Source organism: Rhamphochromis longiceps, linkage group LG15 (genome assembly GCF_057381845.1).
Source record: "Rhamphochromis longiceps isolate RC_006_pf linkage group LG15, R_longiceps_female_GT1.1, whole genome shotgun sequence".
NCBI classification, from domain to species: domain Eukaryota; kingdom Metazoa; phylum Chordata; class Actinopteri; order Cichliformes; family Cichlidae; genus Rhamphochromis; species Rhamphochromis longiceps.
This window is the reverse complement of record NC_140571.1, coordinates 130,725-156,837: the sequence shown is the minus strand read 5'-3', so window position 1 is coordinate 156,837 and position 26,113 is coordinate 130,725. Positions and strand designations below refer to the sequence as shown.

Genomic DNA, 26,113 nt, shown 5'->3' with positions numbered 1-26,113 from the left:
CCACACAGGGATAGTATACAGGTTATAGTTCACGCCAAACATAAATTTAAATATACAGTAATTCATCTTAAATACAACCATTAAACAAGTCCGGACTTGTTAAAGCATTTACTTTGTTCTATGCACAGTGAGCACTTGCACTCTTGGTCTACTTAATATCCAAAATCCAGTTAAGTCGAAGATGTACACAGTTAGTTATCTTTAATTTTACTTGGAATGGAAGAAAACAAATGATTTTTGCATCTACAAAGATAACTGACAAAATCTACCAACCTTAGCTAATAATAATAGCAAGAAGAATAGCTAGAAGTACTATGTGTCATGTACAAATATCATCGGAACCTTAGCGCTAATCATTGACAACAATGCTCTATTTAAAGGTATAGTATGCTACATTTTTTGGTTATTGCTAGCAAACACAATTTTCAAACTCACTACCAGATTCACTTCAGCCAAAGACAGTATAAAAGATGTTCAATGTTACCCGCTGGTTCCTGAAATCTCATTTGAAGCTTTAAGATAATTCTTTTGAGTGGCATTTTGGTGTTTTGAAACCTGATGTGAAGAGTGAAGGGTAGAACTGACCATGAAACTTGTGTTGATGTAGATATCGTGGGAAATTCTCTTTTCTGGCAAGAAGAATGACCTAGATTTCCAAGATGACTGGAAACGAGTCACTGAAACCCTAACCCTTGCCATTCAGGCTGTCATTTATGTCAAGGACGGCATTTAGTAACGACTGCAAACAAAAGTATAAGACAAGCCTCACTTTTACATCTGGCAGGTACAGCCATGTTTTACACTATCTGTCAATGCAGCTGAAGTGCATTCTTCGTCCTGTTTGCTGTTATTGTCCTGTATATGTGTTACAGTCAAGAAACATCAGTTACATGGCAAAATAAGAATAAATAAGAAAGGCAGGGTCTCTGGAGATAAAGACACTGTCATGCACTTCTAATTGGTCATAAATAATAACTAGACAGGGGTTCTATTGCTTTTTAGGAAAACTACATATAACTATAGATAATGATATGATTATAAACAACATTTAGTTAAATCTCCTTAAACAACGCACTGTAAATGTCAATGAACTACATACTAATTTAATGCTAACTGTATTCTCCTGTAGAGGGGTAGTTGGACAGGCGAGTTGTTAGTTCAGGATTCACAGTCTGAAAAGCAAAAAAATAAAACTTTTAAGACTCAACTTTAATTCACAAAAGATCATTTCTGCTTCCATGTGGTGAAGAAGTAATTAATGCTGACCATATGGGTACTATAACTGTTTGACACGAGAGCCTCGTGAAAAACAGCACAACATTCAAATTGTGATCACAAAACCAGCAGAAAACAAGTATTCATATTGTTTCAACAGGTTCAGTGTGACCATGGTTTAATAACTCATTTTATTCAGTTTGGGTTACCCAGAAATCAAAATGTCAATTTCTGCTGCTTAAAAAAAAGCAAAACCTTGAGAAATGTGTCTTTTCCACACTGTAGATAAAGCAAATAAACAGGGTTCATAACTTTGGCAATCCATGAAATGTTTATCATCCAACATAATCAAGGCAAAATTACAATTTCTTTCTTGGCTAAATTGTTGCAATTATTTGTAATTACCTTATCCCTTATCCCTAAACATGATATCTGCTAAACACCAACGTTATCATTTTAAGCATGCTAGTATGTTGATATTACACAACCTATGCCGTTCCACCGGAGTACAAGTGCAACCCTGCTACTCAGCCTTATTATAGATTACTTTGTAAACACAAAACAACTTGTATTTGTGTGGTGGTTTACAGCAGCCATCAACAGTTAATAGATATAACCCTGAAAATGCGAGTTTAGTTACTGAAGGATCTCTCATCACTCAGGATTGATCAGTTCAGTGGGCTACCAAGTTTCAAGATAGAAATTTGGCATTATTAAAGGAATATTGTTAAGGACAATAGATAGAACTGACCTACATCTTCAGTGGTCTTTTGTGTACGTAGTTGAAGTGAATTTCTTTGTGCTGTCATTTCCTTTTGATTTTCCCTGAGGGAAGAGACCAGAAGTATTATCAACCATGTTTCTATCACTTTATCAGGCAATTCTGTATGTATCTCATTGTTGTGCTTACAGTTATGAGCTTGAACAGTTCCTCTCTGACCTGATAGTAACAATGTAGACAAATTGTTTAATACATTAAGTACATGGCAAATACTAAACACTTTCTTCTAACCATCAATTTATTTTTTTTTATAAATATATCTAGAGTGATATCTGTTCCACTAAAATGATTAAACCTACCTTCTGCTCTGCAAAACACCCTGTGATCAAAATAAAAAAACCCTGGAAGAGAGAAAAAATACGTAACATGTCTAAAAAGACACAATGGTTTTCCTTTTGAATCAGGTTTGCAGTTTTTATCAGCAGAGACAAGAGTTTAAGGGAGTTATATGCCAATGGGAAAGTTAGATCTGTGCATTGCCATTGAATGAAGTTTTCTGATCATCATCAGAAACTTGGATATTGATAATTAACTCAACTTTAATACATGGCTTTATTTTTACTTTTAAACAATGAAATAATGAATGTTTTAAAATATGTTACTTCTACAATTGATCAACAATGAAAAGCAAAAAAATATAACTTTTAAAGAAAAAGAATTATAAAAAAAGACAATTATAATTTATAAACTATAATAGAGGGAAATGGAGATTTGTCCATTGTTGATTTTCTTATTCATATTTGTGAATGTTTTAGATCATCAAATACATTTTTTGAAATAATTATTACCTAAATTTGCTTGGTATGTGCTAACTGTGCATTCAAATTACCTGGAAGGTATTAAGGATGGTGAAAATGTAGGTGATAACGTTATAGATGGGGCTATCAGACATGATGAGTTGAATGAAGCCAACAATCCATGTCACTCCAAAGACAGGTGTTAGAACAATCACCACTTTGAGGATGCCTTTTGCCGTTTCCTTGTCATCGGCCTTGCTGCTGTCAGGGACTGAGGTCTTCATCAGTGTAACGATGACAACAATCATGGAAAAGAGATTTGCCAAAACAATGGTTCCCACAGGCAGGAGAAAAGCATGCATGGAGCCAACCAAGAGTTTTACATAAACTAGCCAGCATGTTTTGCTGTCGTAGTAGTGCTGGTTGGTGTATTTGCAGTACACATAGCTGGATCCCACCATTAGGATTGGGCAAACATAGCCTAAAATGCTGGAGAGGAACATGAAAACTCTTTTCCTCAGTGGGCTGAAGACAAAGATGAGCTGGTGGACAAGCATGATGCTCAGGCACAGCATCCAGCAGAACATAGCCAAGAAAAAGAGGTGTTTGCATATGGTCAGTACTAGACACCAGCTGTCAGTTAAAGTCTTGGGATTGCTAGAAGCCAAGAAACTGCAATCTGCAAGCAAGAGGAATGTGGCAATGTTCACTATAGCTGTGTGCCGAAAATGAGAAAGGTTAGTCTTGACCACAGCTGACCACACCAGAGATTCAATGATGAGAAAGATCACCAAGGAGCAAATGGACACACCAAGGCCAATATTTGAAATAAGTTCAAGGATAGGATCTTGTTTTCCTCCATCACCCTTGGACATTAGGACAGAGAATGCAGTTAGGTGGTTGCACTCACATATTGTGTGGTTTTTATCAGAAATGCTGATATTGCATCCTTCATCTGACCATTGATTCCTTGTGGTGTTCCAGAAGACACAGTGAGGTTGAGTGGGGTTGGTTTTCCCACTGGGGAAGTCCAGTCTAATTTGTATAGTTGAATCACTATTATTGTCCAGTGTGGCTGATAATATGAGGTCGGTACGTTCAGGTTGTATGCCATTAAAGCTGTTATTTAATTTACTCATTAGATTTTTCACAGCTACAGTTTTCAGTATTCCATTGGTCTTGTTCATATTCACACCAATGTCAAACACAGACACATCACAGTCATTACTTCGACAGAATGTAAGGTCTAGATTTGTACTGTTGATTCCGTCGCTCTGGTTGACCTTAATGTTCTTCACTAGACCTTCCACAGACTCTAGGTAGTTTGATGACATTTTATAACGAATTGTGTCATTTACCCCACTCCAGGTGCCATTCAACATATTGCTTGCTGCACTAACAAAATCCTGAAAGACAGTAAAATAGAAAATAAACTTAAAAAATTTATTTGACTGAACAGTGACTTTTCACACTTTCTCAGTTGATGCTAGGACCCCTATTCAGGCGTAATCCGCTTGGGTGTACAGTCAAGGATCTTTAAGTACTGCATGGTCTGTTGTTGAAATTTAAAGTGGAAGAGAAACTACATGTATAAAGGGTCATTTCCACTACAGAGCCCTGTTTTGGTTAGTTGTTGCTAATAGACTTACATCATTTATGTTAGCTAATTAGTAACAGAACAAGTAACATGTTTAGAAAGAGTTATATGTTGCTGTATTGACAGTTAGCTGCATCACAGAGTCGTGAAGGACATTATTTTAGCAATTCTTTTGTTATTCTATTATTTCTTAAAGGTCTTACTGTAGATTAAAGAAAATGTAACATATTTAAACTGATGAAACTGATAATCTGCCATATTAATCCATATTATACAGTTCGTGGACATTTTTTCCTGCAGAATAGGTACTTGTACATTTTTATTGACTTATTTCCATTGTGTTGTATTATTGGTATTATTCCTCTAACTATCTTGACGTGACATGAGTAGTAGAATGTAGAATGAGTATATGTTGAGGATTATTTGAATTTCTACTTCTAAAATGAAGTCTGAACTTTTATATTCAGAACTATGTATGTATAACAGAAAAGGTAGATGTGCTTACAGGAAAGATATCCTCTCCCAACACAGTTGTGTTTGATGCGTCGGCCATCATATTTAGAACACCGATGGAGGCGCTAATGTCAGCAATACTTTCACCAGATCCAGAACTTAATGTAGAGCTGTTCTTTAGCCCTTCAAATATATTCTTGGCCACCTCCGTGGTGGCCCCTAGTCCCTTCAGGAAGGCCTAGATAAAGGAATTAGTGTGTAAAGAAAAGAAAAATCCTATAATTCTATTTTATAGTTCACAACAGTAAGCACAACAGACACTTTATTTTAAAGTCTTGACATACTTTTACATTTGGATTTGTATGGGTTACATGCAAAACATTAAACAAAGCAGTAGTTTTACATATGCAATATGCTACGCTGTGTAATTGAAATCGCTCCAGATTTGACCATACTCCTTCTAAATGGTATGATCTATATAGCTTAGTTTTGGAGTTTATTAAATTTTACTTATAATGTTGGGTGAAAATGGTAACAAATTGCAACAAAAACCTCTTCGTGATTAGTTGCCAGCAGATATCTGTAGTTTACATGAAAAATGCCAACTTGTCTGTCAAACACTCACCATTTTATTCTCTTAGTCGTAGTGACAGTATGATGCAAACAGTAAACTGAAGACTGAGTTGAAATGTATTGGTTGCATTAGTAAGGAATACTTTATCAGTTTCTGGTTTGTGTAAGTGTATTTGGAGCCAAGTTAGCATCTATTCTGTAAACCACTGGTTATTGTGGGAACCTGCTGGTGACTAAAGCAATTCACTCTAGCTTCCGTCAGCAAACTTCCAGTTACTACTTAATACTGGAATACACTTTTTCCGTAGCAACTAGTGGTCACCGACCAGTCTCTAGGCCTGTGTGACTGAGACCTAGCCTCAGCAGAGAGCTGAGAGTATGAACTTTAAAGTCAAGGTGAACTAAGATGAAAATTTACAAACCTTTATCATTGCAGTTTCAGAAACTAAAAATACTGAAACACATACACAAATGCAAACGAGAGCAAACAAAAACGTATTATTGTAATGACAAATAAAGACACACTCACTTCAGCTGCATTTGAAATTTTGTTCAATTGTTCACTGACGCAGCTTGAGAACACTGCCTGCCAGGCTGGGCCGTTACAAGGTCGGGACTTATAGCCAACCGTGCCTGCTGGGCATGTTCGAATAATCACTGTGTCTCCAGCTGGGGTTTTTGGCCATGTATCTTTATCCAGTAGCTCCTCTTTACAAAATGGCTTCCCAGCTTAATAATAATAAAAAAAAAACATTAGGAAAAAGAAAATAATATTATTAATTATATTTATATCATTAGCTGGTGCAGCATAGGCCTTTGCAAACATATGCAATTCTAAAGCCTGAGAATATGTCATTATACTACACATGAAATTTACAATAAACAGATTAAAGTAGACCCATTATACATTTCAGGCATATATTGCTGAATATTGGGTAGCCAGTCAGTTGAAAGTTGGCTTAAAAGAAAGGTGGTATTATTGGAACTGTTTTTCAGACAAGATTGCACCAGCCCCTGGCATAATAGTAGAATAGAAATCTGGAGCTGGAATGAGCATAATAAGGCCCCTTTAAACGTATTTAAAATAATAGACAATTTAAAGAATCCTTACCATAGATAACTGGGATGTTCAATTGTGCACTTTTAATTTGACCGATTACATTCTTAAAACTGATATTAACATATGGTTCAATCGTTTGTTTGCAGAGGATGGCAGGATTGAATGTGTAGTTGACGTAACTGCTTGAAGCTGTAACAGAAGATGACATTTTTTTTAAGTGAATAAAGATTTTGTGCAGTAAGCTTTACACATATTTTGCATTACTGATTAATCTGAGTGTTTTTAATGACATAAATAAAAAACAACAAAAAAAACTATGTATTTGTTTCTGTTAGAATACTGAAAATTCAAGGAAAAAATCTTACTTGTCATTTTTACATCAGGAGACACTTTACCATTGTAGCCCCACGAAATGGCATAGGTTGTATTGCTTGCTGGGGTTATGGCACTGACGGTAATGCTTACACTTTCCTGATTTTCTGAACAGTCCACAGTAAGAGGCATGCTACTCAGGGTAATTGTATCAGGTAGGAGGGCCACACTCAGATTAGTCCTGCCTATGTGCCTGATTGACCCAATGGTAAATCCACACTCATATGTGCCTGCAGGGAACATAAGACAGTTACAGTTATAATGGAGGGTTGGCCCTTTACACATTAATTGACATTTCAGTTAACAACACATGCAGGAAATGACAGGAGCTGAGCCACCAGTTGCCATATTACTGACCATAGTGGAAACAGCACTGAGAGTATAAACAATATATGTCAAAAATATTACAATGCAAGTTTATAAAAAATCAGATTCTTATTTGTTATGAACAGGTTCAGAGCAGAGCTGATCAAACAGTTTAAATCCATTGTGCCATTGTGCTACCCACACAAAGGATCAAACCAGTTTTTTTGACCTGTCCCCTCATCCCTGTTGAAAATCAATAAAATATCGATCACAAAAAAGAAAATAAATATTCAAACCTGTTTAGAGGAAGTGCTTCACAGGATTAATTCATTATACTATCTTGTTAGTGTGAGTTTATAACTAAGTGTATTTTGTATACTGATTTCATATCAGAGATGTTTTATCTCTAATCAAGAAAAAAGTGTAAACACTTGCCTTCCCAAGTGCCTGTCACCTTGTTGAGGGTAACACCAATACAAGATTGGAAGGTATTTGTGCTACAGGTCTTATTCAGCTGGACCACACTGCCGTCGTTGAGCTCAAAGCGCTGATTCCCTGTGGTTAGATTCCAGCCTGCGCTGTCTGTGGCCTCCTCAAGTTTGCATGCAAGTTGTGGCGTGGACTGATAGCAAACTTGAGTCCCTGGGGCCTCTACAATGACCATTCCTGTGTTAAGATAATACATGGAAATATAAATTATAAAAATGCTAAAAAGGTCACTTTAAACTTATCCAACTTTAAATTTAGCCAACAACATTGTTTTGGAACATTTATGAACATTTATTTTATTCATACTGAATGGTTAGAATAGATAATGTCACAGTTCTGGGTCATTTTGACCCAGCATTTTTTGTTTTTTATATTCTGGTGTTTATCTGTATTATGATTTATGTTCCGATTCTTGGCTGTGGCTCAGGTGGTAGAGCAGATCAGCTACTGATTGGAAGGTTTGTGGTTGGAGTCCTGGCTTCCCCAGTCTGCATGCCAAATATCCTTGGGCAAGTTACTAACCCCAAGTTGCTCTCCGATGCATTCATCAGAGTGTGAATGTTGGTTAAATTGCACTTGATCTTAGAAGTGATTGTATGAATGGTGTGAATGAGGCATGTTGTATGCAGCGCTTTAAGTACTCAATAGCCCTAATTTCACCCAGCTGTCTCCCTCCTGTTTTTCATTCCCTGATTACTATGCCATTTATTTAAACCCTGTATTTGCCTTTGTCGCGTTGTACCCTCTAAATGCTGTGTGTTTGTGTTCCAGCTCCTTTGTTCTGAGTTGAGTTTTGTTTTGCTTTTGTGACTTTTATTTTATGAGGTTTTTCCAGCAATAAAAGCTGTGTTTTGAGTTCCAGTCCCATCGTTGAGTGTCCTGCATTTTGGGTCCTTTTTTTCCTTCCTGCCTGCACACAGCCTATCATGACCGATAAATTGTAATAACCATGCATTAGTGAAAACTAAAATTAATTGGCCTTGAAGACAAATCATGGGGATATGGTAAGCTAATGTTACTGCAGCTAAATTGGTATGGTTAAATATATGTGGGCATAATATTTCATTTTGTTTTGTTTTTCCAATTTTTTCACATGTAGTTTTATTGATTCTGAAAAGACAGATCGACATATTTGACATTACTGGAATTAACTGAAGAACTCAAACATTTTATAGACAATAAAGAGTGTGCAGTTGGAATACCTTTATCTAGGGATTGAGAGTAACGAAGTTTCTATTCTCTGTATGTCCTGTACATGTGGCAGAATTGACAATAAAGTTGACTTTGACTTTGACTCTAGATCTCAAAATGCTTTTGACACAATATATTATTAAACAAACTGGAAAAGTGTGGTATTAGATAGTTTGTGCTGAATTGGGTGATGAGACAGCAATTTGTAGATATAAATGAATACAAATCAACCTGCATGGATATACAATCTGGAGTTCCTCAAGGTCCGGTGCTAGGCCCGAAACATAAAATATTCATATCACATATGAGTCTCAAAAATAATAAAATGTTTAAGACTCATGCTACGTGTTCTCACTTTGTTGCACTTGTGGAAATATATGTTTTTCAGTGAGAGTTTACAGCAGCTTTGCTGAATGGTAAATGGCCTGTATTTGTAAAGCGCTTTACTAGTCCCTAATCAATCAATCAATCAATCTTTATTTATAAAGCACTTTTCATACAAAAAAAATGTAGCACAAAGTGCTTTACATAGTTAAAAGCAGCCCACCCCACCCTCCAACTCACTCCCCACACTCTCATTAACATAAATGATGTGAATACACACATATCCCCCCCCCCCCCCACACACACACACATACACACACGCGCACACTTAAAGAGTAAAAATTGGGCTGGGCTCGCATGAGCCAAGTGAGGAAACACTATAACAGGGAGCCGTCTGCACCGGGAGCCGGTCACAGACCGCAGCCTCCAGGCTGGGCACACAGCAGGAGGGAGGCCAAGGAGCCCCCCAGCCAGGCTGAGAGGACCCCCAGAAACCCAGCAGCCACAGTCGATCACAGCCCCGGTGCAGAGAGCGCCCTCTGAGGAAATATGACACAATAGGATATATACAGGGTAAAATGATATATACAGGGTAAAATGATAAAATAAATAAGAACAGGATACAATATAAATATAAATATAAATAGAGTAAGAAGATTAAAAAATGAATAAGAATAAAATCAATAAATATTAGGTAAAGTCTAAATTAATAATAGAATAACAGGATAGAATAAATAAGCATAAAATAAATAAACGTTAGGTGAAAGCTAAATTAAAAAGGTGGGTCTTGAGCCTGTTCTTAAAAACATGTACGTTCTCTGCGGCCCTGAGCTCCTCCGGCAGGCTGTTCCACAGACGAGGACCATACCACTGAAAAGCTGCCTCTCCGTGAGTATGTGTCCTGACTTTAGGGACAGTCAAAAGGCCAGTACCAGAGGACCTCAGGGTCCGCGAGGGTTCATACGGTAAAAGCAGATCTGAGAGATAAGAAGGCCCAAGACCATTAAGACATTTAAAAACCAATAAAAGAACTTTAAAATCGATCCTGAAACACACGGGGAGCCAGTGCAGCGATTCTAAAACCGGTGTAATGTGGGCCCGCCCTCTGGTCTTCGTCAGCACACGAGCTGCCGAGTTTTGCAAAAGTTGTAAAGTTGAAATATTCTTCTTAGGAAGACCAGAGAGCAGGGCATTACAGTAATCAATGCGACTGGTAATAAAAGCATGCATCAGCATCTCCGTGTTGGCCCGAGAGAGAATAGGGCGGACTCTGGCTATATTTTTTAGATGATAAAATCCAATTTTGGTTACATGTTTAACATGTGGGATAAAACCAAGCTCAGAGTCAAAAATAACACCCAGGTTTTTCACTTGTAGCGAAGGACATAGTGAAAATGCCTCTAATTTAGACAAGAGTTTCTCTCTCTGAGCCTCAGGACCGACGATTAAAACTTCAGTTTTGTCCTGGTTAAGCTGTAAAAAGTTTTCTGCCATCCAAGGACCTTAAAGCGCTTTACACATTCAGTCATCCACCCATTCACACAAACATTCACACACTGTTAATTAAAAAAAGAAGTGAGTAAATTTGGCTTGATATGAAAACTTTATGTAGCCCTGGCTATATAAATAGGTCATTTATTTAAATAGTTCATTTATATTGATAGTTAAATGCAAATGTTCACTGTGTTCAATAATGTGTATACAAATGCCTGTAAGGTATGTGATGTGTGTCACTTAAATGCACAGCCTTTTTATTTGTATTTTGAGGTTTATGTCATTATTTTTGAAATGTTATTGATATGTACTACAGCTCCAGTGAACCCTGAAGTAGTCTCTGGTAGATGGGTGGGAGTAAGTGGGGAGTGCACTCTGCAGGAAGCGAGAGAGATGAGAGCTGAACAACAGTGTCGAGTGAACGCAGAGTTCATAGAAGGGCGACAGACGTATTTTCGGGTTGACGGGTAGTTAACTGTAGTGGAAAACTGTTGTACTCTACTGTGAGTAGGAGGAGACGGACGTCTTGCTGGTGTGTCAGAGAGGTCCCTTCTGCTGGTGTGCTGAAGTTATGTGTTCACATGATAGCACGTGGAGACGACGACTGTGAGTGCTGCTGCCGCGGCCTGCTGGTAGCCTTGACCCAGTTTCCTCCACTATCCCCTTGAACTGCCTGGAGGTGTGAGTACTGTTGTTTGCACGTGCTTTTTATTTTACTACTTGGCAACAAGTGAAGCGACCATATTGTTTTAGGTCCCAAAGCACCCGAGCCACGACTCAGGCCTGCAACGAGGGGTTTGCTAGCAGAAAGACTGTAGCACTTGAGGTGTGTGTGTGTCGGTGAGAGTGCGTGTGGGCCCACAATATTATTTGATTATTTTGTTTCTGTTCAGGTAGATGGCTTACCATTGTTTATCAAACTTTATTAATTTTACTTATTTTCCTTTGTGTTGTTGTTAACCAATTATTCACTAAAGTGGAGTTAACTTTATAATTGACCTGCTTGTGTGTGGTTTATTTCCATATAGTGTAGTTTTATTGCATATTTTATACCATAAGCATTAAAAAGGGAGTATCAGTAGAAAAGTAACAACAGGAACCCAGGGCCCCTCTCAATAGAATGTGGGATGGGTGTTACATTTAACTTTGCATTAAATGTAAGCAAAACAAAGATCATGTGCTTTGGAAAATGAAAACTAACTCATTAAGCATTGTTGCTAATGTATGGATAGAAAATACACTTGGGGTGTGAACAAAAACAGCTGGACGGCTCATTTTAGACATAAAAGCAAAAGAGCAAAGACTGTTGCATTGTTGGAAACACAAGTCTCATTCTGAACCATACTGCTTACTTATTTTGTCATAGTTGAATTAGTGTGTGGAAATATGGGGTAACATATACAAAAACACAATACCCATAATGCACATTCCAAAAAAAAGAGGTATGATACTTAATATAACTCCATATCTGGAGCACACAAACTCTATATTTTTAGGTCCAAACAAATGTCATAAATCTCTGGTACAGAGAAATATATAGATTAGAAGATCAAGTTGTACAGGAATTGAAAGAATAGTAAAAATAATTTTTACTGACCTAAAGTGTCCACAAATATAGCTGTAGGTGTAAGCAGACTTGTAAGATTATTGACTATGTCTTGAAGTTTACTAGTCAGCACTCTGACACTGACAGCTACCTGAAAGTCAACATACTGCAGCGATGGGGATGTGGAGATGGTTCTGTAGAGAATGATGGAAAAATAACTTGTTATCGACATAAAAAAAAACATTACAGTACAAACAGTAAGTTTTATTTACTGTGCATATCTAATAAATTTTGTCAGTCTCCAAAAGTGTCTAAAACCGACATTATATTACATATTGCAAGGTCTCCAAAAAGTATTTGGACAGTCTCTTTGGAATCCTAAGATTAATCTTTTTCGCAATCACTTTTGTGCACCATGAAATGCAGAAAAGAAAATTAATGAATGCAGTTTTCAAGTGCTGTCCCCTCTATTGCCAGGGAACAGCTATTGACACTAGTCATCAGGTATGCACAGAGTTACTGAAATGATGAGAGTTTTACATAGAATTCTTTGGCATGGTTTCAGGGTTTCCCATCTACCAATCAGCTTTGAAGCTCAGGTCTCTGAAACAGCCCTGAAGACATTAGCTAACTCAGGTAGAATCATTTACAAAAAACTCACCTATAATAACTAACAGTTTAGTTGGTGACTATAAGTGGTGTCACAATAATAAGTGATGTTGTTTAAAAAAAAATAACATTGACGAAAAACAAACACAAAACCAAAAAGGTAACTTATATAACATATTTCTTTGTAAAATACAGTACCTTGGACCAGTAACGTTCACATACTGAATAGCATTCAGTTTTTGAAATTGGTTTCGAAGCTAAGAAAAGAAAAAGCATGACATCGTTGATATTTTTGTACTATGTAACAATAGAAAACATATTTATATTTATAGTTTATTTATAGAATAGTACAAACGTGAGGATGAGACATACCGTTGTGGTCTTGGTTGAATCCCATGCTGCAGTCTGTACTGATCCATTGATGAAAACTGTGTTCATTGTAAATATTACAGTTTGTTATTACTTTGGGTTTTATTTTGGTTGTCAAAGACAAGCATGCATATCAGCATGGGGACTGCTTTGAATGCACAGACTGGGATATGTTTAGAGAAGCTGCTACATACTCAGACACCGTGGACCTGGAGGAGTACACAATCTCAGTGACCAGCTACATCAGCAAATGCATTGAGGATGTCACTGTCTCCAAGACCGTGATCTGCAAACTATAAACCCTGGTTCTCTGCAAAGCCACGCAACCTGATGAAAATCAGAGACTCTGCCTTTAAGTCCAAAAATAGAGGAACTTACACTACAGCCAGAGCAGATGTATCACGGGCCATCAAAGACGCAAAGCGGCAGTATGCAGATAAGATCAACACACATTTCACAAGTACAAAGGACACTCGGCGAATGTGGCAGGGCATCCAAACAATCATGGGCTACAAGCCAACACCTCCAGCATGCAGCAGGGATCCCTCTCTGCCAGACCAACTAAATGACTTCTTTGCATGTTTTGAGGCAGAGAACAAAGAGCCAGAATAACAACCTGTCTCGCATTAGTCTTCTGAACATTTAGATGGTTGTTAACTTCAGGAAGACCTCAATGGCTCACACTCCACTGCACATCAACGGATCTGCTGTTGAGATGGTCAACAGTGTGAAGTTCCTCGGTGTGCACATCTCAGCTGACCTCTCCTGGAACCTGAACACCACCACCATCATGAAGAAAGCCCAACAACGTCTTCACTTTCTTAGGAAACTGAAGAAGGCCGGTCTCCTTCCTCCTATCCTCACATCATTTTACTGGGGAACCATTGAGAGCATCCTCTGCTGCTACATCACTATCTGGTACGGGAAATGCACCCTCGCTGAAAAGAAGTCTCAGCAGCAAATAGTGAGGAGAGCAGAGAGGATCATTGGAAGCCCTCTCACATCCATCTCCCAACTCTATGACAGACACATCATTCGACGTGCGAACAGCATAGTGAAGGACACTTTCCACTCCTCACATGCACTGTTCTCCCTCCTTCCATCTGGCAGACGGTTTCGCAGCATTAAAACTGTAATGACCAGACACTGCAAGAGCTTCTTCCCCCATTCAGTCATAGCCCTCAACTCACTACCACAAAAGGACTGATATAAACATACACCTCTACAAACACCTTACAATAATCATCAAAAGACTCAAAAACAACAAAAACTACCACAAATCCACTACAAACTGGTCCTGGGAACAATATTCTCATTTGCACACTCAGTCACATACTTCTGAACACACACCTAAATTCTTTAGGTGAAATCTTTACATTTTTGCATTTCGTACACGTCTTTGTCATGTCTCATCAATAATATCCTGACAATAGCTTGAAACTGGTATTCAATACCTACTGCACATTCTCTCAGTCCTGTCTTTGTTTATCTTTGTTTATCGTACAGGTAATATTGTATAGTTACCAGTATAGAATTGTATAGTTAGTAATTAGTACCTTTTTATCCCTTAATTTTTACCAAAACTTAGCATGTTATTTATTTATAATTCCTAGTTTTATATCTCTTGGATATATATTCTTTATATATTTATAAATGCACCATAGGGGGCTTAGGGTGGAACAGCATTTCAGTACACTGTATACTGTGAATACTACTGTATTGACAATAAAGCTCTTGAATCTTGAAAAAGTAGAAGAGTGAAAAGCAAAGGATAAACATAGCTGTATTCAACAGATTTGTACACCACACTTATTATAGTTTATATTAATTTAGTTTCAACTGGAATCCAAGTACATTTTCTCATTTTAATTTAGGTGTAATTGTTCAAAATGTTCAAGTTGTTACATTACTTTCAGTGTATGCTTTGTTTTTGATTAATTTATTTGTAACATAGGTGCTTTTTTCATGGCAATATTTTGGAAATTCAAAACAGTATCTTAATACTATTCAACAAAACAGACACTGTTGTCAAATTTGACCAAAGACATGTTTGACTATTGTTATATATATATTTTTAAATAAATAATATTGTTTATTTGCAAAAAAAGTACTTCTATTTTTAAGTACTTTTAATGCTTTCAACACTCATTTTAATGCAAATAGTTTAATTTTGCATTAGTTCTCTATAACACTGGTATACACTAAAACTTATTCCATATCATTAATCAACAGAATAGAAAAAAAATAAAATAAAAAATAAACAAAAAAACAAACAAAAAAAGAGTTACACATTTCAGGAGATCTACCTTGAACTTTAGGAGAACAGAGGGGTGTGATGTAGGATACATTTTGTTTGCAAGTAGCATCCCCGCAGCAGCTGTAGTTGTAGCACACTTCATTGCTCCAAAGATAATTTGTAGAGCAGTTGCAGTTCGTGTCAGTTCCAACAATGAGGCATTCTAGAAATAAAAGAAAACATTCTTAATTCTCTGAGTTTTTTCTTTTTAGTTTTTTTATTTGAGGGTTAGGGCCACTCTGGATCATCAGAACTGTATGGGAAAATTTGACTGACACCTGCTTTCCTTCATAGTACAACAGTAGACAACATGTAATGTAAAAATATCTTGTCATGGTCCGTGGTCCTGTGTCTAAGGTGTCTGTGTGTGTGTGTGTTGGATGCCCTGGTGGCCACACCCCTGGGCTGGGCCATTACCGGCACACCTGCTTTCCATCCGGGGCGATTACCTTTTTTTTTTTATAAATTAGTGTGAAAATGAAAATCGCTAAAATGACCATTTAAAGGTAATTTTTTAAACACACATCTACATCCCACTTCTGGTTTGGCAGAATCTGCAGATGCAGCTTGTAGCAATGCTCATGCAAATTCAGACCACACACCATTACTTCCACAGGCATGCTGAAATGATCTGTATGTAAACATGCCATGTTTTTTCTTGCAGTTTCAGTACAAAACTATCCAAGGCCTAAAAACTCTGTTTGCATTAGGAGTGTGTGTGTTATTTTGATAGTCTTGTGTTTCCTGTGCTTTGTATCGGCTTTTACTTCCCCTGTCTCATTTCCTGATTTGTTGCAGCTGTCTTCCTTGGTGTTTCCCATCTTCCTAATTATCTGGTGTGTATTTAAATTCTCAGCTTCCGTATGCTCTTTGTTATGTCCTCTCTTGCAGTTTTTTTTTGTTGAGTAGTTGTTGATTTGGTTTCCTTGTTCCTGTACCTGCATTATTTTGTATTATGATTAAAGGACATGGGAAGTAAGTAATGAAACTGCTTGCAAGTTTATTTCTTACTTTCCAAGTCCTGTGTTCCTGCCTGCTTGCCAGAATGGCAGGCAGGAGTCTGACCTCATAATTAGTTTGTGGGTTACTATGTTTTTTTTCTGTTGTTTTTTCTGTTGTTGTTGTTTTTTTGTTTTTTTTTAACCCTGCAGTAGTTTTATGATTTAAGCTTTCTTTGTGTATTAAAGTCACCAGTGACCATCAAAAAAAAAAAAAAAAAAAAAAAAAAGATTAGTAGGCGGGGCCAGGTACGTGCGTTCTTTTAGAGCAGAGCTACAGATTAAAAATGGCCAAGGCGAAGCGGTCAAAAGTCTGGCTGTACTTCACAGCAAAATATGCAGACTCAGCAGCCTGCAATAAGTGCTTTAAGGTGATACTGTCAAAGGAGGTAACACCTGAAATCCGATGAAACACCTGGCGACGCATAGCGTTTTCTTTTAAAAGCCCAGAAATGCGCCGTATGATAGCTTGCTGTGAGACCTCACACCGAGCACATCTACTGTGCGTGGGTTGCCTGTTATCGGACCCGGAGTTAGCAATATCCCCCAAAAACCCCGAAGAGGAGAGTCCTGGCCCCTAGCCCTGCCAGTGTAGCAGAAATGATGATGGCAGCAGCAGCCGTTCTTCTCTGCGTGAGTAGCTTAATGTTGTTCATGTGTAATTTACGTTGCGTAGGCTAACCACGTTATTACATTAATGCATGTGAGGTGAACTAGCAAACACCATCATAGCTACATGCGGCTGTCTTCTTGTTTGATGGCAGATACTCCCTTCACCCTGGCCAAAAAGGCTAAAATGACCAAAGAAAAAGAGGGAAACAGATAAACATGAGAGGTTTTTGGACAAAGTGTTTTTTCCATTGATTAAGCACTGCTTCCAGCTAAGAGTGATACCATATATGCCCCATAGCTGCAGAAAAGGCTAACTTTGTTATCTTTTTACAAAAAACCAGCTGAACATGAGAGGTTTTGGGACCAATTTTGTGTTCTCCATTCTTTAAGCACCGGTTTGAGCACCGTTTGAGCACCGGCACCGTTTCAAAAGTACCGGTTTGGCACCGGTATCGGATAAAACCTAAACGATACCCATCCCTAGTCTCCAAAGACGTTTCAGAGAATTTGGCAGTACATCCAACTGGCCTCACAACTGCAGATCATGTGTAACCACACCAGGCCAGGACCTTCACATCCAGCATGTTCACCTCCAGGATTGCCTGAGACCAGCCACACGGACAGCTGCAGCAACAATCGGTTTGCATAACCAAAGAATTTCTGCACAAACTGTCAGAAACCATCTCAGGGAAGCTTATCTGCATGTTTGTCGTGCTCATTGGGGTTTGAACCTCACTGCAGTTCGTCGTTGTAACTGACTTGAGTGGACAAACACTCAAATTCAGTGGCATCTGGCACGTTGGAGAGGTGTTTTGTTCACAGATGAGTCCCGGTTTTTACTGTTTAGGGCAGATGGCAGACAGCGTGTGTGGGTGAGCGGTTTGCTGATGTCAACATTGTGGATCAGGTGGCCCATGGTGGTGGTGGGGTTCTGGTATGGGCAGGCGTATGTTATGGACAATGAACACAGGTGCATTTTATTGATGGCATTTTGAATGCACAGAGGTACCGTGACGAGATCCTGAGGCCTATTGTTGTGCCACTCATCCACGACCATCACCTCATGTTGCAGCATGATAACGCATGGCCCCATATTGCAAGGATCTGTACACAATTGCTGGAAGCTGAAAACATCCCAGTTCTTGCATGACCAGCATACTCACTGGACATGTCACCCATTGAGCATGTTTGGGATGCTCTGGATTGGTGTATACGACAGCGTGTTCCAGTTTCTACCAATATTCAGCAACTTCACACAGCTATCGAAGAGGAGTGGATCAACATTCCACAGGCCATGATCAACAACCTGATCAACTCTATGCGACGAAGATGTGTTGCCCTGCATAAGGCAAATGGTGGGCACACCAGACGCTGACTGATTTCCCCCCCCCCATAAAGCAAAACTGTGCACGTTTCAGAGTGGCCTGTTATTGTGGGCAGTCTAAGGCACAACTGAACATTATTTACGCTGTCTAATCAATAGTGATGTGTGGATCGATCCTGAAATATCGATTCCTCCGATACCAGTCATTTATGTTCTAGAATCGATTCTCACATTAAAATATTGATATTTTATTAATTTAGAGTAAATTTGTAGTTTATCATTAACAGTAACAGAGTGGAAAGAAACTATAACATTCGGATTGTCTACATCCAAAGGAACTACTTCCTCTTCCGCCTTTCATAGTCATGTGCGAAATACGGCTGTATAAATGTCTCGCAGCCCCTTGGCGTGCGCAGCTGAGCGTAATTGGAGTCATGTGCGGACGTATTTTACCTCCACAAACAGCTGAGATGTGGTTTGCGATACATGTGGCAAAAAAGTGAGGTGTTGTGGCCATACTAGAGAGACATTCAAAAGGGCTGTTGGGGGGGTGATAAATACATTTTACAGGGTTTATTTATCGGATAAAGTACATTAAATGTCATCGTTTTTATTATCGGGTTGGAAACAGCGGTGGTGTCCAAATTCAGAGGCTGCTTCGCGGTCTAAAGAAAGCCGGGTAGTATGTCATGAGCTCCCTCGGTGGAGTGAAACTCTGCTGTCTGCTCCTTGCTATCTGAAATATAACCGGGTGCTTGCGTAAACTCTGGACTGTCTCACACTTTGTTTAATTAGTTTTCTTTTTTGACGTTTATTTAGCTGTGTGAAAACCCCGGAGGAACCCTCCCGTTAAATTGTATTTAATCTAATAACTTTAATCTCAGCCAAACCGATTTACTCACAAACAAATAAAACACTGAAAAAGCCAAACAATAACATTTTTAAGTTATCAAAGTGACTTATATATCATGTTTAACCCGAGTAGTGAAAGACCGCAGGGGTTTGAAGACGATGTGTCGGTCGGCTCAGATATTTGACGTTTACAGAGCTACATTCTCATTCTTGAGGCGAACTGAAGAGGAGGAGAGGGACAGGTGCTGCTAGGGCGAGACACACGTCTCTCACAGAGTCCTTTAGTGCTGCAGGCAGGCAAGGTGTTCAAATAGCACAACTTCAGTTTTTTTTATTTCTATATGATGAACTCTGCATTATTAAGTGATAAGAACAAGTAATCTGATGTCCTGTAATCATTATGATGCTATAATTTGAGATACAATAAATAAAATAAGTTTTTGTACAAAGTATCGGTATCGGATCAGTATCGTCGATACCACCCTGAATATTACTTGGTATCGGATCGGAAAGGAAATCAGTGGTATTGCACATCACTACTAATCAGCCCCTTGATATGCCACACCTGTGAGGTGGGATGGATTATCTTTGTAAAGGAAAAGTGCTCACTAACACATATTTATAAAGATTTGAGAACAATATTTGAGAGTCATGGGTCTTTTGTGTATGTAGAATAATTTTCAGATGTTTGCGTTCGGCTTGTGAAAAATGTGAGCAAAAACAAGTGTTGCGCGTATCAAAGAGAGGGAAGGTAGTCAGAACTGAGGGGATTGAACTACCAGAAGGCAACATTGCAGACATAGAGGACAGTTACAAGTACCTGGGGATCCCGCAGGCAAATGGGAACCATGAAGAGGCCGCTAGAAAGGCTGCAACCACCAAGTACCTGCAGAGGGTCAGGCAAGTCCTGAGGAGTCAGCTGAATGGTAAGAACAAGATCCGGGCCATCAACACGTACGCCCTGCCCGTGATCAGGTACCCTGCTGGGGTAATAGGCTGGCCAAAGGAGGAGATAGAAGCCACTGACATAAAGACAAGAAAGCTCCTTACCATGCATGGAGGGTTTCACCCCAAGTCCAGCACCCTGAGGCTGTACGCTAAGCGGAAGGAAGGGGGCCGGGGACTGGTGAGTGTCAGCACCACAGTCCAGGATGAGACAAGGAACATCCAAGAATACATTGGGAAGATGGCCCCAACTGACCGAGTGCTCAGTGAATACCTCAGGCAGCAGAAACCCAAGAAAGAGGAGGGAGACGAGGAACCATCATGGAAGGACAGGCCCCTGCACGGTATGTACCACCGGTAGATAGAGGAGGTGGCTGATATCCAGAAATCCTACCAGTGGCTGGACAAAGCTGGACTGAAAGACAGCACAGAGGCACTAATCATGGCAGCACAAGAACAAGCTCTGAGTACAAGATCCATAGAGGCTGGGGTCTATCACACCAGGCAAGACCCCAGGTGCAGGCTGTGTAAAGATGCCCCAGAGACAATCCAGCACATAACAGCAGGGTGCAAGATGCTAGCAGGCAAGGCATACATGGAACGCCATAACCAAGTGGCCGGCATAGTGTACAGGAACATCTGTGCCGAGTATAACCTGGAAGTCCCGAGGTCAAAATGGGAGATGCCCCCAAGGGTGGTGGAGAATGACCGAGCTAAGATCCTGTGGGACTTCCAGATACAGACGGACAAAATGGTGGTGGCTAACCAACCGGACATAGTGGTGGTAGACAAACAGAAGAAGACGGCAGTAGTGATCGATGTAGCGGTTCCGAATGACACCAATATCAGGAAGAAGGAACACGAGAAGCTGGAGAAATACCAAGGGCTCAGAATAGAGCTCGAGAGGATGTGGAGGGTGAAGGTAATGGTGGTCCCCGTGGTAATCGGAGCACTAGGTGTGGTGACTCCCAAGCTAGGCGAGTGGCTCCAGCAGATCCCAGGAATAACATCGGAGATCTCTGTCCAGAAGAGCGCAGTCCTGGGAACAGCTAAGATACTGCGCAGGACCCTCAAGCTCCCAGGCCTCTGGTAGAGGACCCGAGCTTGAAGGATAAACCGCCCGCAGGGGCGTGCTGGGTGTTTTTATATATATATATATATATATATATATATATATGTTTGTATATATGTGTGTGTGTGTATATATATATATGTATATATATGTGTGTGTATGTATGGTATGTACGCATGCATACATGTGTATAGATATATGTATGTTTGTGCGTGTATGGGTGTATCCGTATATTTGCAGGTGTATGTATAACTTGTACATATCTTTCTTGTGTAAATGTAAATTTGTCTGTTATTGTGTAAATACTTACGCTATTGTGTACTTCACATACATGGAAAAATGCCAAACAGCCTTTCACTATTCTTGTAACAGTGACTATAAAAGCTATTCTATTCTACTTCAAAAAAATTACAACTTAACAACAAATTCAAGAAAGTGTTCCAGAAACATACCTGCTACCAGTTCAGTGTTTATGATTTGTACTGTTTGTTTGCTCAGTGAGAGGTTTGTTGAATTGATAGCTGACAGGACAGTTTGGGCATCCAGTGTGACATTACTCTCCACCATTATCTCAGCGCTGTAGATATCTTAAATAGGAATAAGATTTGATATATGTTATTATTTTGTGTGATTAGCAACTTATTTGAATAGAAGAGGTATTTGAGAAATAGAATAAATGTAAAAATTATATTAACTACACGATGAATTATTGTGTTCAATTTAGGAATTCAGATTTATTGGGATAGTAAAAGGTAGATTTTGGTTCTCATCATTACTTGTGAAATACCTAAGGCTTACTAATAAAATAAACTAAAATACATTATTAAATAAACTTAGCTTAATCAATGTGATCACCTTCAACTCCTCCTTTTTACCTTACTGGCTTACCTTGTGCAAGGACCTGCAATGGCAAAACCAGAAAAATGACAAAATAACGCATTCTCAAAAACTAACAATTCAATGTTAAGACAAATTAAAGTACACAAATCATATCTCTGTCCATAAACGTGAATATATGGATATACTGTGGAGTTGAGATTTGGAATAAAACAGGTTGAATTTTCTACATTAAACTAGTATATAACACACAAGAGTAAAATATAATTAACATTTAACTTGAACCTTGATTGGTAAACTGTACTCCTATACAAAAAAGTACCCCATTAGACTGAAGAGGGTTCTCTACCTGGTAGTAGATGTACACAGCTCCGGTCAGAAAAATGAAAACCTTGGAATACATTTTCATCACCTGGAAAAAAACACAAGTTATGACAAGCTGAGAAGAGAGATACTCAATGAAGAACATACATAAAGTACACAATTTATCCAAGGTACAGCACATGGATGCATAAAGAAATACTGGTCCTATTTGTAAGGACATTAACACTCTCACAACTATTATTGTGATTTGCTATTATAAATAAAATGGAACTCAATTGAAAGTGTCAGAACTTAAAGTGTCGGGAAGTATAATCACTAAGCTAGAACTCTGTTTTCTGAAGCCAGTAAAAGCACCGGATTCAAAAGTGTGCAAAGGTAGGGGTTTTAAAACCAAAATACTGAGCTGAAATGCAGTATAAGACTTCACCTGTTTCTATTCCTACATGTGCTTATTGAAATCTCACTATAAAGTTTTGTCTTTTTATTAACTGTGTCAACACTGGGTCTCCCATATATTTAACTATGAGTCTCAAACTATCTTGAACTATTTTTGTCTTTAGCTTCCATAACACTCTTATCAGCTGCTATCTGCTTTCCATTCCAAAGTACAGGAAGCTTGTATTTAGCTAGGAAAAACCTGTTTGCATCATTTTGCATGTTGGCTATGAATACAAACAACAAGTTGGTGGTTTTTCTTTTAACAGTGCACTGTTCATTCCTGTCCACACCAACGGTAGGATAGCACCACTGTGTACACAAAGCCCGGTGATGCGGTATAGCTTATGCCCACATTATTTTCTTGTTGAGTCAAAGACACGGCCGATGTGTTTGGTTCAGCAATCGTAATGTATCATAAATATTGATAATTTAAAAACACATTTTTTTTAAATCCAGAAACAGAAATGTATGCACCAAACCATGTTATAAACTAAAAAAAAAAAAAACCTAAACTAATCAGTGAACTGAATAGATATAAAACACAACTTGTTCACCTACTGTGATTCTACTCAACTTGATGAAATCACAAAGTATTTTCAGTTCTGTTATTTGGCTTGTGGAAGGGAAGATCCTGTTAACAAAACAGAGGTTAAAGGGTTTCTTATCATAGGAATAGCATATTGTGATACTGAATGGTAATGTATCTCATGACAGCCATAGCATGCTGGGGGCTTCTATAGCAGAAACATAAAGAGATTCACATTTAAAGGTTTAACTATTACAGGATTTATGACTTTTTAGATTATGTTAAACTATGATTATTTAACATCTTAAGAACCACAAAGGTCAGGGATAGTGTTTTGGTAATATGCATTTTTTAAAACTGATATATCCAGATGGAGACATTGACAACATAAAACCTGAAACTTAATTTGAAATGTCAGAAACTTTTAACTCCAATAATTTAATACAAGAGGCAGACTTGTGTGTAGTTCAGTCAGGTGGTAGTGAGAGCTCACCTCTGTTATTTTCCTTAAAAAGATACAACAATCTAAAGAAATACACAAATAAAACATTCTTACCTTTGCTGCACTCTACACAAAAATGATTGTTAACCCATTAACTTTGCTTCAATTAACAAACAACACTCCATGTCTATCAGACACCGATCAGATTTCCAGTCAAAGTGAGTGAGCAAATTGCTTATGAACACTAAGTTACACTGAACAGAGGGTGTGTGTTAAGGGTAGTGCGTATGCGTTTGGTTGGGAGGGGATGTGTTACGGGACACATTCCCTCACAGATAGTGCTGTTCTGGCTTTGAAAGACCATTTGCATTGATGGCATCTCTCCATATGTGTCGAGCCTTTTGACTTTCCATGAATATTTGTCTAACAAATCGAGCATTCTCCTTCAGGAGGTCAGAGCGCAACTGCCTGCCTCATAAAAAAGCTCAGTGTGTGTGTGTGTGTGTGTTGTGTGACAGGGATGATTCTAATGTATATAATATAAAACAAGCATTGAACAAACTAATAAATGCTGTAGTGAGAAATGTCTTTTTTCAGCTATCTAGAGTTAAGCCTTTGATCTTTTGCCTTTGGCAAGAGATCAAAGAGATTTTTGCAATGCACTTTATGTTGGTGTTAATTCAAGCCACCACTTTAATGCTGCTCCCCATTTGCTGCAGGGACACAGAAACATTACAGTGGTTTCCTGTATGGAGTACCATAATGTGAAAACAATATGTTAGAATATTACACAGTAGCACATTCTTTTGGGTTGTAAGAGACATAGTTCAGTTTTGGAGGATGGTTAATTTTGTCACCAATATCCATCGATTTACTCATCCATCCATCCTTCACTTATCCAGTTTTACATTGGTAAAAGATGTAAAGATATCACTCACAGACTGTGGTGTTATGGCAGCAGCAAAGTTTACTTACACTAAAAGGAAACTAGACTCACCAAACCCAAAAGGCTAACCCTTGAATGCAAAAAAAACCCCAGTATCATAGAAACATTTCAAAAATTGTACTATTGTATTATCCAGCTAGGGTTTACAAAGTTATCTATGTATTTAAAATCTATAAATGTTCACATTTATGGTTTTCTTCATTAAAAATCATTTAAATACATCTATTAAGCTTTTGCAGGGCAACAAACCATTTTACGTCATACCTGAAGAAGTGGGTGAAATTCATGGAAAGTTTCTTTTCAAGTGTGCACACAAGGTGCGTGCATACAGTCACACATCTGCTTTTTGCATTTTCTTAAGACTTCCTCACTTATTTAAATATTTCAAATTAAGTGGGAGCATCCATCATGCCAAGGGCGAGCCAGAGGATGATACACAAATTAAAGGTGATGATGTATCCAAAACAGGAAATACCTCTGATCTTATATCAAAAGCGTAAAGACCAGTCATAATCTGTCTTTTTCACTTTTTATATTTTCCTGCTGTTCTTCAGGATTGCAAACTAATGCATATTGCGTATTTGCACATCAGCAAACATGATGTAATGAGCTTTGAGTCCCTTTTAGCACATTTGGGACAATTCCCAAAGAGATCCTAGCCTAAATCTTGCCAGAAAGAAATGACAGGAGTGTTTACATCATTTGCAGGAGATGAACCATGAATGAAAATCATGTGGTTGTGAAAATGCCATCTCCAAAGAAGGGAAACAGAGAGAAAAGACTAAGGCATGAAACATTTTAAAAAGAACTGCAGTATGGCCTTATGGACTGATTAAACCAAATTTGAAAATTTTGGAGTCTTTCTCAGTAAGTACAGTGGTGGTCAGGAGAACAGTAAGCCTAACTAAAGGCATCTGCTATGATGCTCACACCTCTGATAAGGTTTCACATGTATCAGTACTGATAAATGATCAGAATTATAATATTTCTGACTGTCTGAGGCAAAATTGAATCGAATCGGGACCTTGTGAATCGGAATCGAATGGCTTGTAGAAATCAGTGATGATACCCAGCCCTAGTGAGCAGCCTAGGCCCAACAGAAGTGGATATAGCTGTGGTTAATAAGAAAAGATGAAAAGGACTATTGATAAATTTTTTGATCCTTCTGAAATTCATAGCCAGTGCTCTGACACGGAGCCATCAATCGTTGAACGCTGAAAAAGCAGTGTATCCAGAAAATACATTATATGCTGCAATAAACGCACTGCCCAAGTGTCCCCTCTCTCCACTGACTTTAAGCGGCAGGCAGCAGCAGCAAACAGGTCATCAGAGGAGGCTGATGTGATGATTAAGTATAACATTGCCTTACAATATTGTCAAAGAGT

General features: G+C 38.5%; 1 protein-coding gene and 1 pseudogene across 1 annotated transcript; both read right to left on the bottom strand.

Moving 5' to 3' along the window:
• Positions 1 to 384: 384 nt before the first annotated feature.
• On the bottom strand, positions 385 to 22,461 carry adgrf3b (adhesion G protein-coupled receptor F3b). The gene is made up of 17 exons (XM_085383064.1): positions 22,402 to 22,461; positions 22,104 to 22,116; positions 21,668 to 21,802; positions 15,423 to 15,575; positions 13,120 to 13,175; positions 12,946 to 13,004; positions 12,190 to 12,332; positions 7,530 to 7,760; positions 6,782 to 7,018; positions 6,468 to 6,605; positions 5,886 to 6,085; positions 4,836 to 5,021; positions 2,826 to 4,139; positions 2,296 to 2,337; positions 2,126 to 2,155; positions 1,967 to 2,040; positions 385 to 1,172 (listed from the first exon to the last, which is right to left on the bottom strand). Exons 1-16 carry the CDS (start codon positions 22,459 to 22,461, stop codon positions 1,975 to 1,977), a joined length of 3,063 nt encoding a protein of 1,020 aa, XP_085239190.1. The 3' UTR covers positions 385 to 1,172; positions 1,967 to 1,974.
• On the bottom strand, positions 17,565 to 18,306 carry LOC146651718 (uncharacterized; annotated as a pseudogene).
• Positions 22,462 to 26,113: the final 3,652 nt, after the last annotated feature.

What these genes read in the sequence shown, in the direction of transcription:
- adgrf3b (XM_085383064.1), bottom strand. Translation starts at nt 22,461, where the DNA reads ATGAAAATGTATTCCAAGGTTTTCATTTTTCTGACCGGAGCTGTGTAC. An exon ending in CTGTTCTCCTAAAGTTCAAG is followed by an intron (nt 13,176 to 15,422) that starts GTAGATCTCCTG and finishes CAATGAACACAG; the next exon opens with TTTTCATCAATGGATCAGTA. An exon ending in AAATTTCAAATGCAGCTGAA is followed by an intron (nt 5,022 to 5,885) that starts GTGAGTGTGTCT and finishes TCCTTTATCTAG; the next exon opens with GCCTTCCTGAAGGGACTAGG.